Source organism: Phyllobates terribilis, unplaced genomic scaffold (assembly GCF_046119375.1).
Source record: "Phyllobates terribilis strain yellow unplaced genomic scaffold, ASM4611937v1 Scaffold_1__5_contigs__length_1240528914, whole genome shotgun sequence".
Taxonomy (NCBI): Eukaryota; Metazoa; Chordata; class Amphibia; order Anura; family Dendrobatidae; genus Phyllobates; species Phyllobates terribilis.
The window spans coordinates 797293957-797309687 of record NW_027362761.1 but is presented as its reverse complement, the minus strand read 5'-3'; the positions used below and the strand labels follow the sequence as shown (position 1 = coordinate 797309687).

The window sequence follows — 15731 nt, the reverse complement described above, 5'->3', positions numbered from 1 at the left end:
ATTATGTGTTTCTAGTTATTTTTAGGAGTCCTTGGTGGATTTACCGGGAATCCTTGTACAATTGGTTGGAGCGTAACCTAGGAATGGACTAAAGACTGTTAAGGACTCGGGGCAGGACAGACCCCTACCTGGTTACGTCTCCCTGTTTTGGTGAAATGGACACCTTGCTTTTCTTCAAAACTGCACCCGGTTGCGGACACGCCGTAACCATCTTTATGTGTTTTTCTTATTGTATTATTATTGTTTATACCTTGTTATGTTTTTCTAAAAAATATGTTTAGTCCCGGAGTACTAAATTTCACTAGGGGGGAATGTGACACCCCAGGGGTCTGGTTGCCACAGTGATAGAGATATTACGTCTGAGAGCAGGTGGGAGGTCTCTTGGTCAGGGATCCTATGCATGCCACACCTCCTGCCCAGTCCTGGGAGGGGAAGAACTTCCCCTATATAAACCTAGGGCTGAGGCAGGGTTAGTGAGTAGAGAAGAAGTAGAGACAGAGAAGCAGATATAGGAAAAGAACATCAGGAGCTCTGTGGGAGCAGTGCTACAAGGAGTCAGGGGCTGGCAGCCGCAGAGCTCGCCCTGACTGAGAAGTTATCACCGGACCCGGAGTCCGAGGCTGTGGGGACTAACTCCTATCCAGCAGCAGAAACCGACCGGCAGGGGATTGCAGGTCCCCTGGCCCAGAAACCCGAAGGCACGGTCACACGCGTGGGACCAGCACCGCCGTCGTGGAGCGGAAGCTACTCGAAGGCCCCGAGTCACCGGCCATACGGGTGAGCACCACACGGTACACTCAGGGACGTGGGCTACTTATACCCGCCTCTAGCAAGGTAGCCGGAAGAGTATCGTTAGTTTGGGAGGCCTACAACTCCGCCTGGCCAGGGGAGATCCCATCTGCTCAAGGACTGACCAGGCCCCAATCGCTAGCCAGTACTCCGGGAGGGTCTATCTTTGTCACCAGTAAAGACCCTGAACTACACCGTACCGTCTCCGAGTGGTTCCTGCTACCCCCATCATCCACGTCGGCTGCCCTGAGGCCATACCCCTCCCGTTGGGGTTATACTATCACGCTGCACAATCCTACCACCGGCCTCAGTGGTCTGCCCTGCAGCAGCAGCTCCTTAGCTGTACTCAACGGGTGGCGTAGTCGTCCAACATCTACCGCTAATACAGCGCCACTTAGTCTGACTCCCTGAGCACGGACCGGATCACCGCCACGAGACTACAACCCTAAAGAGATCCGGCTCTGGGTAAGCTCCCGCGTGCGCAACACAGCGCGACACAGGCCCAGGGGCGCGTCATAAACATACAGTAATAATCTTTATTTTTTATATTCTTTATTTTTATAGAGTGCCAACATATTCTGCAGCGCTTTACATGCATTATTATGGCTGTCCCCATTGGGGCTCACAATCTTGATTACCTATCAGTATGTCTTTGGAGTCTGGGAGGAAACCGGAGGAAACCCACACAAACACTGGGAGAACATACAAACTCCTTACTGATGTTGTCCTTGGTGGGATTTGAACAAAGGACCCCAGCGCTGCAAGGCTGCAGTGCTAACCACTGAGCCACTGTGCTGCGCCCACAGTATCACATCAGTACCTCATGCTATGCCAGTGCATATATCTTAATTAGGGACGAGCAAGCACTAAAATGCTTGGATGCTCGTTACTCAAACCGAGCAATTACTAATGCTCAGATGCTCGTTTCGAATAATAAGTATAATGGCAAATCCGAGCATTTTTCTGGCAGACCCTACAAAGATCTCTGGGGGGCAGTGAAAATGTTGAAATTGATGGAAAAAGTGGTGAATGGAAGGAGAACAGCATGGGGAAGACATCTCTGATTCCCAGATTGCTGCTGAGAACAACACACTTTTACTCCATTTTAAAGCCTAACAATAAAACATTCAGAATCAAAGAGAAACTGGAGTTTACTTTAAAAAAAATGTTAAGAAACAATCTTTCCTGTACAATGACTTGTACATAAGGCAAAATTTAAAAAGGATTTAAAAGAATAATAACTTAAGTAAACCATAATTGCAATTTTTATTAAAGGGGGGCCTCATACACATTATGTTCAAATTGTCATGTATTGGTACTCTTAGACTCATAAAGGCTATGCACTAAGTGCAAAGCCTGCCAAAAATTACAAGCAGAGTCATCCATACACCCTTGAAGGCACCAACTGTAGTGCCTCATTCAAATATTAAGAAAGTGTAGTTGTGGTACTCCTACAGTCATGAAGGCTCTGCACACAGAGCAAAGCCAGAAACAAAATGATAAAGAGGGTCATCCATACACCCTTGAAGGCACCAAATGGAGTGCCTCATAAAAAAATTAAGAAAGTGTAGTTGTGACACTTATACACTCATAAAGGCTCTGCACACAGTGCAAAGCCAGGAAAAAATTATAAGGAGGGTCATTCAGTTATTCATAGACCATTGAAGGCAACAGCTGGTGGGCCTCACTCAAATATTGAAGATTAAAAACGCTTTATGTGCTGTTGTCATCTGGTGGTGTGGAAAAGTCGAGGCTAATCAAGGCCTTATTCATTTTGTACCAGGGTGAGCCTGTCAGCATATTCTGTCGACAGCCAAAAGCGCCTGTCTGTTATGACCCTCCCGGTGGCACTAAAAACCCGCTCAGACAAGACGCTAGTGGCAGGGCAGCACAACACCTCTAAAGCATAGAGGGACAGTTCATGCCAGGTGTCCAGCTTAGAGACCCAACAGTTGAAGGTCGCAGAGTAATTAGGGAGTATGCTGGTTTTCTTGGCCAGGTATTGCTTGACCATCTTCAAAAACTTTCCCCTCCTTGTCAAAAATACCCAGTCATCAGGGCATGGATGCTGGGAGTGTGTCATGAAATTGGCCCAGGCCTTTGAAGTGTACCCCTGCCTCTGCTGTATCTGTGTCTCCCTTGACTCTCCTCCTTGGTTGGGCAAGGAAGCTTGCCCCCTGCCGCTAGCGTTGTCTGATGAGAATTTTTTAACATATTTTCCACAATGGCCTTCTGGTATAGCACCATTTTAGTAGATCTCTCCGCCTCGGGAAGGAGAGATACAAAGTTCTCCTTGTAGCGTGGGTCTAGCAGGGTGGACAACCAGTACTCTTTTTTGGCCTAGATGAATGTAGCGCAAGGGTCACAGGAAAGGCAGCGGTACATAAAGTCGGCCAAGCTCCCATCAGCCAACACTTTCCTGTCTCCACCATTATGACTACTCTCCATCTCTTGCTCCTACTCCTCAGCCTCCACCTCCTCATTGTTACCCAATCAGCGATGAGCAGATGAGATGAGGCTGGGATGGGTAGTATCGCCTTGTCTCATTTCTTCCTCCATCTCCACCTGATTAGCATGCAAAGCTTCAGGTTTAATTGTGAGCAACGACTGTTTATGTAGGCACAGAAGCGGTATTGTTGTGCTGATTATGGCGTCATCGCTGCTCACCATCTTTGTGGAGTACTCAAAATCTTGGAGAACTGCAGAAATGTCAGACATCCATTCCCACTCTTCAGATGTTATGTGCGAAGGCTGCCCAGAATACCGACGGACGTTTTGGAGCTGGTATTCCACAGCTGTCCTCTGCTGCTCGCAAAGCCTTGTCACCATGTGCAGTGTGGAGTTCCAGGGCATGATGACGTCGCACATCAGTTGGTGAGCTGGCACTTGCATGCGCTGATGCCGCTCTGCCAGAGCAGTGGCAGCTGTAGCCGACTTGCGGAAATGGGCACTGACGCAGCGTACCTTGACCAGAAGCTCTGGTAAATCTGCGTAGGTTTTCAGAAACCACTGAACCACCAAGATTAGCACGTGAGCCAAGCATGGTACCTGTGCGAGCTTGCCAAGCTTCACAGCTGCCACCAGGTTATGGTCATTATAACACACGACCATGCCTGGTTGGAGGTTCAGCGGCGAGAGCCACAGATCTGTCTGGTCTGTTATTCCTTTCAATAACTCTGCCGCGGTGTGCGGTTTGTACCCTAGACAAATTAGCTTCAGAAGAGCCTGTTGCCGCTTCACTGGGGCAGTGCTGCAGACATTCCAGCATCCGGTTGATGTGGACGATGTGCTCTGAGATACCAAGTTGGAGATGGAGGATGAGGAGGAGCAGGAGGGGGTGGAGGAACTGTTGTAGGAGGTGGAGGAAACCCTGATAGAAGTAGGGCCAGCAATCCTCAGGGTCGGTAACCCATGTGCTGTGCTAGGGTGGGGCTCGGCCCCAGACTCCACAATGTTCACCCAGTGTGCCATCAGGGAAATGTAGGGTCCTTCACCACAAGCGCTTGTCCACGTGTCGGTCGCTAAGTGTACAATCCAAGTAACTGCACGGGTTGATGAATACGTGTTGGTACAATGCGGGTGTTAGGAACTGACCTGGGTTGCAGTAGTGATATTGCAACCACTAGGAGCAGCAAAGGCAGGTAGCATAGTCAGGAAAAGCCAGAGGTCGATACTCAGGAACAGCAGTATAGTCTTGAAGGATTTAGCAGGTTGCGCAGTCAGGAAAAGCCAATCTTGAATTAGACAGCAGGTGAAGGGAGAGCTTGACTAAAGGCTGGGAGCTCAATAATCTCGCAAGGAGGTGCCAGGCCAGATTTAATTAAATAGGATGTTCAATCAGGAACTCACAGGATGAAGCCAATTAGGACCAACACAAAGTGCAGCCACTCAGGAAGAACACAGGTACTAGAATCCGAGCTAGCAAGAAACTGTCAAGTGAGCTGAATAGATCAGAGGAAAGAGCTGCCGCTTGGTGCACAAGAGCTGTTGGGTTCGAGTCCTGACAGCGGAGAAGCCACACCGGGCGAAATAGTGGCGGCTGAGGACCGAGTACAGAGGGACGGCTGCCCCCATGAGTTGGCGGAAATCCTCCGTATCTACAAGCGTAAACGGCAACATTTTCACCTCAAGCAGCCTGGAAATGTGCCCGTTTAGCGTTTGGGCCTGTGTGTGGGTGGGAACTTTCTTTTTCGTTTCAAGGCCTGGGGTAAGGACAGCTGAACGCTGTGCTGGGAAAAGTTTTTGTCTGACGATGGTGCCTCAGAATGTGCAAGGACAGGTGCTCTGCGCCAGTGTCATAGACAGGGGATTGGGAAGCACCTAGCACAGGGGAAGAGGCAGTGGAGTCACCATCTGGCACCAATCGTGGACTCGTTTAACCCACCGAGTTGGCTGCTTAGATGACATATGCCTGATCATGCTTGTGGTGGTTAGGCTCTTAGTGGTCAGGCCCCTGCTGATCTTGGCATGGCACAAGTTGCAAATGACCATTTTTTTGTCTCAGAACTCTCTTTAAAAAAGTCCCAGACTGGGGAACACCTAACACTTTGACAGAGAAATTCACAAGTGTCGGTGCTCTGCGGAACAGTTGCCCGCCTTCTCCCTCTGGTCACCCCACTGCCTCTTTGTGCCTGCTTCGGTTTTTGGAATTTACTATACCACCATAATGTAACACAAAGCATGTTACACAGTATAAATTACTAATTGAATCCAGAAAGATTTTTAAATGTTTTTATAGAGGTTAATACCACCGTAATGTAACACTAATCACGTTACACTGTATGGATTACTAATTCAATCCAGAAAGACTTTTTGACAGTTTTTTTGTAGAGTAATACCACCGTAATGTAACACTAACCATGTTAAACTCTATGGATGACTAAGTGAATCCAGAAAAAACATTTTGAAAGTTTTTTTGAGTTTTATATACCACCGTAATGTAACACTAACCACGTTACACTGTATTGATGACTAATTCAATCCAGAAAGATTTTTTGAACCTTTTTTTGGAGGTTAATACCACCATAATATAACACTAAGTACGTTACATTGTATGGATTACTAATTCAATCCAGAAAGATTTTTAGAACGTTTTTTTGGAGCGTAATACCACCGTAATGTAACACTAAGCATGTTACACTGTATGGATGACAATATTTTGGTCCCGTGCAGCAGCTATATATTTCACAACAGACTGCAAAGCCCTAAGCCCTGCCTACAGGCTGTATTTTGCCACTCTACCTGATCCTGCAACTGTCCCTAGGCTAAATGAAGAATCTATCTGATACAAACAGCAAAGTACAGGATTAGCCCTTAAAAGGACTGTTAGTATGATGGTTCAGCATCAGCACCAGTATTAACACTAGAGGATTCTGATTAGTTAAACTGTGCACACACAGGCCTGGATAACTGCTCTCTCCCTTCAATCACAGCTGGCCCTGATCTGTTCAATGGTGTCAGTGTGCCGACCGTGGCGGTGCCTGTCATTTTATAAACTCTGATGTGGTAATGCGGCCAGCCAATCACAGTAATGCCACTACCAAGATGACTGCGACGTTACAGTGACTGGCAGGCAGTCCCCGCATGCTTATTGGCTGTGTAACAGGCGTCAAACACGCGGGGTGGGGATTCGAGTTTCAAATCCGAACACCGAGCACATCCGAGCACCCACATACTCGAGTGATATCTTAGTATCACCGAGCACGTTCGCTCATCCCTAATCTTAATGTGTAACCTTTGTTTTAATTTTTATTTCATGAATCAATAATACACATGAAAATAAGCAAGTTTGTAATAAATCTTATCAGAGAAATCTGCTTCTTTCTCTGCCAGAATTGATCAGTCATTATTGAAATTCTCAATTCTGAGGTAAAATCTGTATTTCATGAAGACAGACTTTCCCATTACTGAGATAGGAGATGGCAGTTGCTAGTGATAACAGTATATGTAGATGGGAGGAGGGAGGAGCTAGAGAAAGAGCTCCTCCCCCTCATATCTACATAGAATCTTATTAGTAGTAGCTGCCATCTCCTATCTCAGTAATGGGAAGACCTGTGAATAATTAAAATGTTCCAATAATTACTCTGTGGACTGTGACGAGGTTCACATCATCCATTTTTTGGATCAAATCGACTAATGTATCAATTTCTTAAGATGCAACCAAATAATAAGCAGCAACTTACCAATGTATCGCTTTGCTGTTAAGAAAATGAGTTGTCTCCATTCAAACACTTGCTCTTTATCTTCAAAATTAATAAAATAGTCCGATGGGCTTCCCATCAATTCAAAACCTTAAAAAAAAAAAGAGATAGAAAAGTTTTGTTAACATAAAGAAGGAAAAAGGGAAGAGGAGAGTCAGCTCACCAGTTTCACATGCACCTTGCTTCAGCTGGGATCATCACAGAGCCGCCCTGGTTCGGGTCATGTAGATACAAAGAGAAAAGAGGAAATCTCTGCGATGCATGTACCGTAAGTTAAAATTCAATAATCTTTATTCGGTCCAGTTAAAACAACTCCTCGACGGGTTTAGACTGCACTAGTCTCAGTCATGATCTGAATCATGATCATCAGATCATGACTAAGGCTGGTGCAGTCGAAACGCATCGATCCTGATTGGGGATACTTGGTGGTTGCTATTTTTTGAGAAGTTGTTTTAACTGGATCGAATAAAGGTTATTGAATTTTAACTTACGTGCATCGCTGGAGATTTCCTCTTTTCGCTTTATAAAAGTTTTGTTCACTGACTTATAACAAAGGCTCACTCCAGAGACCCCTACAGATACCTTAAATAGAATAATGTAGTCCAACGCCAACCAAGGACAACATCTCCAAAAGTTTGTATGCTTTCCACATATAAGCTTGGGTTTCCTCCGAGTTCTCCGGTTTCCTTGCATAGTCACAATACATACTGATAGGAAACTTAGATTGTGGGCCCCAATGGGGACAGTGATGGAAATGTCTGTACAGAGCTATGGAATATGATGGTGCTATATAAGCAAAGCATAATAAATAAATGAATAATGTGCTGAGAAAAAGCTGAAAGGGGCATATTAAAAGAGTTGTCCACTACTTTCACATTGATGCCCTATCCGTAGGACAGGACATCAATGTATGATTTGCTGGGGTCCCGCACGCGGCACCCCCGCCGATCAGCTGTTATAGGTGCCGGCAGCAGCCGCAAGCCGGAAGTCCTTACCTGCGGTGCTTGGCCGTCCATCTGTAGTGGCCGCAGCAGGGTACTACACATCCGCCTACCATTCAATTGAATAGGAGGCGAATGTGCAGTAACAAGCGCTGGCCACCACAACTTGACGGCCAAGCACCGCAGTTAAGGACCTCCGGATGGTGGCACCGATTACAGCTGATCGCCGGGGGTGTCTTTGGATAGGGCATCAATGTGAAAGTAGTGGACAACTCCTTTAACTTTTTTGTAGGGATTGCCTAGAGTTGAAGAGATGGAATCTCACTAATTAGAAAGCTATGGTATATTCTAGCAAAACACTAATATTTACCATGATAGAAAAGAATTTTTAAAGGGAATCTGTCACCAGGTTTTTGCTATGTAATCTGAGAGCAGTATGATGTAGGGGCAAAGACCCTGATTCCAGCGATGCATCATTTAGTTTACTTGGTGTGGCAGTTGTTATAAAATCACTTTTTTTCTCTGCTGCAGATCTCAGAATACTGAAATAAGTATGACGCCGCCCACACCACTGATTGACAGCTTTCTGTGTACACTGTACATTGAAATAAAGTTGCTCATCAGTAGTAGGGGTGTGATTACACACAGCAGTGATAATCTTTTAATGATAAAACACTGATTTTATTGAAACAGCAACACAAAGCCTAGTAAGTGACATATCACTGGAATCAGGATCTCAGCCCTGCCGTCATGTTGCTCTCGGATTACATAGCTAAACTTGCTGACAAATTCCCTTTAAATGTCCTAATGTAACCAACTAGAAGTCTCAACGTGCACTATATGAGCGCCAGGTTTTTTTAAGGACACTTAAAAGTGTAATTTAGTTAACCCCCCCACCCACCTCAAATTTAGTAATTCAAAGGAAACTTGTCTGATGAGTAGTTTTCTTATATAGTATTTATTGGAATATTATAGAGTTTTAGCATTCCAGATTTCTGACCTGGCACCAATCCATTGTCCATTAGAAGATCCATAAATTCATCCAGCTGAGAGAAGTTGTAATGCACTCTTCCATTAAGAACTCTGAGGAATGAGGAATTAAATAATGTGAATTAGTCCTTGTAGTTCTGTCAATTATTAGGAAATATGAACTACTAGGCAGTTAGGGAAGTTCATAAAGTACAACTTACAAGGAATGGATAGAAAGGTGATCGTGGCAAAATGCATGGAAATGGGATAGAAGTTTATGTGGGAGGAACAGAGGAAAAGACACTCCGAGAAAGCCTCCGAAAGGAGTGAATAAAAGTACAGGAAAGGAAGAAAGCAATAAAACAGATATGGAATTAAATATCCCATTGTTGTAAACCCATTGTTCAAGACCATTTAATATATTGCTGTAAGGGCATCACCATAACACATAATAAAGTTCCCAAAGGCAAGTTGGATGGGAATGTCATATAAGCATTTACTGTAAATAATCATTTATCATAGAGAAGTTATTTCGGTTAGATACAGAACAATAAAATGAATACGAATGTAAGTTATTTTTTTATATAACTTTTTATATGTATAGATGAAAATTTAGAATGTGAAAAGCTAGTTGCATACAAGTGCTTCTCACTAAATTAGAATATCATCAAAAAGTTAATTTATTTCAGTTCTTCAATACAAAAAGTGAAACTCATATATTATATAGAGTCATTACAAACAGAGGGATCTATTTCAAGTGTTTATTTCTGTTAATGTTGATGATTATGGCTTACAGCCAATGAAAACACAAAAGTCATCTCAGTAAATTAGAATAATTAACAAAAAACATCTGCAAAGGCTTCCTACGTTTTTAAAAAGGTCCCTTAATCTGTTTCAGTAGGCACCACAATCATGGGGAAGACTGCTGACTTGACAGATGTCCAGAAGGCAGTCATTGACACACTCCACAAGTAGGGTAAGCCACAAAAGGTCATTGAGAAGAAGCTGGCTGTTCACAGAGTGCTGTATCCAAGCATATTATTAATGGAAAGTTGAGTGGAAGGAAAAAGTGTGGTAGGAAAAGGTGCACAAGCAACCAGGATAATCGCAGACTTGAAAGGATTGTTAAGAAAAGGCCATTCAAAAATTTGGGAGTGGACTGCTGCTGGAGTCATTGCTTCAAGAGCCACCACATATAGACGTATCCAGGACATGGGCAAAGTGTCGCATTCCTTGTGAAAAGCCACTGATGACCAATACAAAACTCCAGAAGAGTGTTACCTAGGCCAAGGAGAAAAAGACCTGGACTGTTGCTCAGTGGTCCAAGGTGTTGCTTTCAGATTAAAGTAAATTTTGCATTTCATTTGGAAATCAAGGTCCCAGAGTCTGGAGGAAGAATGGAGAGGCACACAATCCAAGCTGCTTGAGGTCTAGTGTGAAGTTTCCACAATCAGTGATGGTTTGGGGAGCCATGTCATCTGCTGGTGTAGGTCCACTGTGTTTTATAAAGACCAAAGTCAGCGCAGCCATCTACCAGGAAATTTTAGAGCACTTCATGCTTCCCTCTGCTGACAAGCTTTTTGGAGATGGAAATTTCATTCTCAAGCAGGACTTGGCACCTGTCCACACCGCCAAAGTACCAATACCTGGTTTAAAAACAACAGTATCACTGTGCTTGATTGGCCAACAAACTCACCTGACCTTAACCCCATAGAGAATCAATGGGGTATTGTCTAGAGCAGGGGTCTCAAACTCGCGGCCCGCGGGCCAAATGCGGCCCCTCCGGCAGGCACATAGACCCGGTAACGATCACGGAGAGACTGGCTCTACGCACAGCAATACCAGTGCCAGCCACCGGCCTATCAGAGGCCAGCAGCTGACATCTGCGTCCCAGTGCAGCGGCGTATGACGTCACTGCCATGCGCAGATGTCAGCTGCTGGCCTCTGATATGCCGGCGGCTGGCACTGGTATTGCTGTGCAGAGAGCCGGTCTCTGCGCTCCAATTCACAGGTATTACAGCGCTGATGTCGGCGGCTGCTGGAGAAAGCCGCGATCATTATGGGGTCTGGGCCTGTGGGCCACAGGTGCAGAAAGGACGCCGAGGGAACTGAGGACAGGTGAGAATCTTTTTTTTTTCTCTGTCATGTGAAATACAGCACAGGGGACCTGTGCGCAGTATGGGGGGACGGGGACCCTGAGTGCAGTATGGGGGACGGGGACCCTGAGCGCAGTATGGGGGGACGGGGACCCTGAGCGCAGTATGGGGGGACGGGGACCCTGAGCGCAGTATGGGGGGACAGGGACCCTGTGCGCAGTATGGGGGGACGGGGATCCTGTGCGCAGTATGGGGGGACGGGGATCCTGTGCGCAGTATGGGGGGACGGGGACCCTGTGCGCAGTATGGGGGGACGGGGACCCTGTGCGCAGTATGGGGGACGGATGGACCCTGTGCGCAGTATGGGGGTGACCTGGATGGGGGACATGTCTGCAAGCTAAGGACCAGGATGGAGGACCATGTCTGCAATATGGGGGACCATGTCTGCAATATGGGGGACCTGGATGGGGGACCATGTCTGCAATATGGGGGACCTGGATGCGGGACCATGTCTACAATATGGGGGACGTGGATGGGAGACCATGTCTGCAATATGGGGGACCATGTCTGCAATATGGGGGACCTGGATGGGAGACCATGTCTGCAATATGGGGGACCTGGATGGGAGAACATGTCTGCAATATGGGGGACCTGGATGGGAGACCATGTCTGCAATATGAAGGACCTGGATGGGGGACCATGACTGCAATATGAAGGACCTGGATGGGAGACCATGTCTGCAAGATGAGGACCAGTTCAAAAGGTGTATAGAAAATAAAATGGTATCACTAAAAATGTCACTTTGTCATGCAAATAATGTGGCCCCCCCAAATTAAATGTTTTTCTGTGTGCGGCCCATATGCCCAGATGAGTTTGAGACCCCTGGTCTATAGGAAGATGAGAGACACCAGAGCCAACAATGCAGACGAGCTGAAGGCTGCTATCAAAGCAACCTGGGCTTCCATAACACCTCAGCAGTGCCACAGGCTGATCGCCTCCATGCCACATTGATGCAGTAATTGATGCAAAAGGAGCCCTGACCAAGTATTGAGTGCATTTACTGAACATACATTTCAGTAGGCCAACATTTTGGATTTTAAAAACATTTTTCAAGCTGTTATAAAGTATTCTAATTTACTGAGATAATGACTTTTGTGTTTTCATTGACTGTAAGCCATAATCATCAACATTAACAGGAATAAACACTTGAAATAGATCACTCTGTTTGTAATGACTCTATATAATATATGAGTTTCACTTTTTGTATTGAAGAACTGAAATAAATTAACTTTTTGATGAGATTCTAATTTAGTAAGAAGCACTTGTATTTCCACATATCATTAACAGTTGAAAAAAACATAATGGCCCTGATTCATCAAGATCAGCAATATTCACGCTAGCCTTGATAAAGGGGCGTGTAGGAGTCAGTCTCTCCTGATTCATTACGAGGTGCACGTCTCTATGAATCAGGAGTCTCTGACAAGAGTCATGCACATCGCCAAAAATCTTACCCAGTCAGTCAGGAACTAGTAAGATTTCTGGCATAAGGAAAGCCACAGCTCGTCATGAATTAGATGACATGTGGCGCCACACCCCATCTCTACCCATTTTGGCAGAACTAAGCAAAACTGCCTTGAAAATTCCAAAAGGTGCAAACATTTTCAATTTTTCAAAGTGAATTATGCCAGAATTCTGCCATAATCACTTTGATAAAGTGGGGCCCATGAGTTTAAAGCAGGGGCCAAAACACCTTTAGAGGCAAACAAAATATATTGTTTGGACTGCTGGGGCTGAGTTCTGGTTCATCTGATACTCTTTGCAATGAAAACCTATGAAAATATGCTCTGTCTAGATAAATGACTTGTTACAGTATAAGGGTATGTGCACACGATGCGGTTTTAATGCGTTTCCAGGACCTTCGCTGCCAGGACCTGCGGTGACGTCACCGATCACCCGATGGTCACGCGACCATCAGCTGATCCGTGATGTCAGCGGTCAGCTGATGGTCGCGTGACCATCAGATGATCGGTGACGTCAGTGGTCAGCTGATGGTTATGTGACCATCAGGTGATCAGTGCCGGCAGCAATCAGCTGATGGTCACGTGACCATCAGCTGATTGCCGGCATCAGTCTTGTAACCGATCAACTGATGCTCACCCCCTGAGAACATTCCCAAGAATGTTCCCTCGGTGATTAGCTCACCGGGGCTCATCAGCTGATCTTCAGCTGATGAACCCCAGTAGCCTCCTGCAGCATGTATACTGACAGGGGTGATTTTACACCCCTGTCAGTATACAGTGCTGTATTCTACAGCTGCGACATCAGTGATTTCTGATGTCACAGCTGTAGAAGTGACCCGGATCGTCATGGGACACTCGGCGGTACGTGGACTGCGTCGTTAACGGCGTGCAGGTGAGGAATATTGTTGTTTGTTATTTTACGTTTTTTTCAGGAGATCGAGAGATTTGCAGAGGCGTGCAATAAAAAAAAATTCAAAAAACGTGTTTTTTAATTCATTAAAATACTCTATTCTGGTCATGTTTTTATTGAAATACAAGGCTGACGTGAACCCCAACCCCATTACCCCACTCGCCACAGCTACAGGGCAGTGGGAAGAGCGAGGTTATCTTATGGATGCGCCATTTCTGGGACTGCTGAGGGGTGATATTAATAGCCGCGAAGGGGCTAGTATCCAAGGCCCCTTCCCTGGCTTTTAATATCAGCCCACAGCTGTCTAGTTTAGCCTTTGCTGGTTAGATTTTAGAGGGGAACCCCACGTCAATTTTTTTCTAGGGTCCCTCTGTAATCTAGCCAGTAAATGCTAAAAAAACAGCTGTGGGCTGATATTAATAGCTAGGGAACATTGTTGCCTAATGGCCCCTTCCCCGGCTACTAATATCAGCCCCCAGCAATCGGCTTTCCCTCTGCGGGAGCCCATGCCATTGCCATGCCAGACGTAGCAGCGCTTTGGACGCAAATTTTTGCTGCGTCCAAAACGTTGCATTCTATTGAACGCAGGTCAATCCACAAGTGTTCACTGAACCATGTGGATTTACCACATTCTATACATTCTAGTGGTCAAATTTCTGTTGTGGAGACTAGCGATTCCACAAGAGAATTTGACATGCTGCGGTCCTAAAAGACGCGCCGCATGTCAGTGTCCACGGGTGATTCGCAGCCTCTGATGCACACATTGTGGACATGGGATTTCTAGAGATCCCATCCACTATGCTGTAACATCTGGACGCTGTGGGTTTGATGCTGCATAAACATGAAGCGTCAAACCTGCAGCGGCTCCTGATCGTGGCCATGTACCCAAACTCACTTGCAGCATGTAGTGGACACGCTAGTCTCCGCTGCAGATTTTGACCGATTAAAGTGTCATTATATGCAGTGGATTCACATGTACCAACAACAAGAGTGCAGCATTAGAACACAGCGTTTTGTACGTAACAAAAATACACTACGTCAAAAGTGCTGCTGAGTGCTGATCGGGGGGACACAGAGGCTAACGAACCAGCTGTAACATGTTAATATTGGCCAGGGACCAAGTTTGCAAATGGCACCTTCCCATGCTAAAAAAAACAGCTCACAGCAACCACATAAATTACATGAATAGAAATGCTAATGAAGATTGGGCGAATGGGACTAGTTGACACCCAGCTCTTTTGTTTGGTTATGACAAGGTGTCAATCAGTCCTTTTCATGACCAAACTTTATTAAAGTAAAGAGTGAAATAAACACACAGACACAGTGTAAAAACTTTATTTGAAATACAGCAGACCCATTCTTTAATCATTTAAATGAACCAATATACTCACTCCAGTTCTTATGGTAATCCAAAGTTTTACGCAATGACCCACCAAATTGTTTTTAAAGCTAAATAAAGTTTTCATTGATGTACAAAAAAACTTCACAAAACGCATGTAAAAACGCATCAAAAACGCATGTAAATCCGCATGCGTTTTTTCTGCCAGGGAGAGGCAAAAACGCTCAGGAAATTTCTACTTCAGATCCACATCGTGGGCACATACCCTAAACAGGGAAGAGGGGAATCCGAAAAATAAGAAAAAGGCGGAGCGTGAAAAACAAAACCCGGGCTGTCCGGTGCTGGTTGGCAAAGCCTAACAGCATGAAGTGCAGGGCATTATACATCAGTAATTCAGAGATACTGTCTGTAGACTGTAATTTCTACAATCAAGATGGCGGGAAAAAGCTGAATTTTTCCCTTTTAAAAACCTAGTCAAATTCTGGAAGCATAATTAGAGATGGTAATTGCTAATATGTATATCTACATATATATATATAATATATCAGTAACACAAAACAACAGGTTATACATGTAAAAATAGCTTACAGCTGTATTATTGTGAAGGGTCTCAGTGGCACTTATACTTATACCATGCAGAGGTGATAACAGTTTGTACCAAGAACATTAGATGGGAAGATAACACCAAAAGGAAAGCCATAGGAAATTGTACAGCAAAAAGACTGTAATGGAAGAAAGAGATAAGGCAAATTTACTGAGAGGCTGAGAGAGTATCAGTGAGATTAAGCATGGATAATAAAAGAACATTTTGAATTGCATTATTGAAATTTGGGCAATTAGAGGGGTTATGCAGCACAGTGAATTTTATGGCAAGCACTGCATTTTGCCGAAACCTAACACTGTGTAACAAACACAGTGCTAGGATTCAGCTCTGCTTGCCAGTTTGATGGGTCGTTATGTGACCTCA

The 15731-nt window shown here is 45.1% G+C and overlaps 1 protein-coding gene across 2 annotated transcripts in view; it reads right to left on the bottom strand.

Annotated features, from left to right (window-relative positions):
* Positions 1-15731, bottom strand: part of IDUA (alpha-L-iduronidase) — a 157624-nt gene that overhangs the window by 40279 nt on the left and 101614 nt on the right. The window contains exons 3-4 of one of the 2 annotated variants that reach the window (XM_073637075.1): positions 8931-9013; positions 6972-7079 (exon numbers count right to left, since the gene is read on the bottom strand). In XM_073637075.1, coding sequence (XP_073493176.1) covers positions 6972-7079; positions 8931-9013 — 191 coding nt within the window. The remainder of the gene's footprint in view (positions 1-6971; positions 7080-8930; positions 9014-15731) is intronic. The other variant, XM_073637076.1, reaches the window with a different exon arrangement.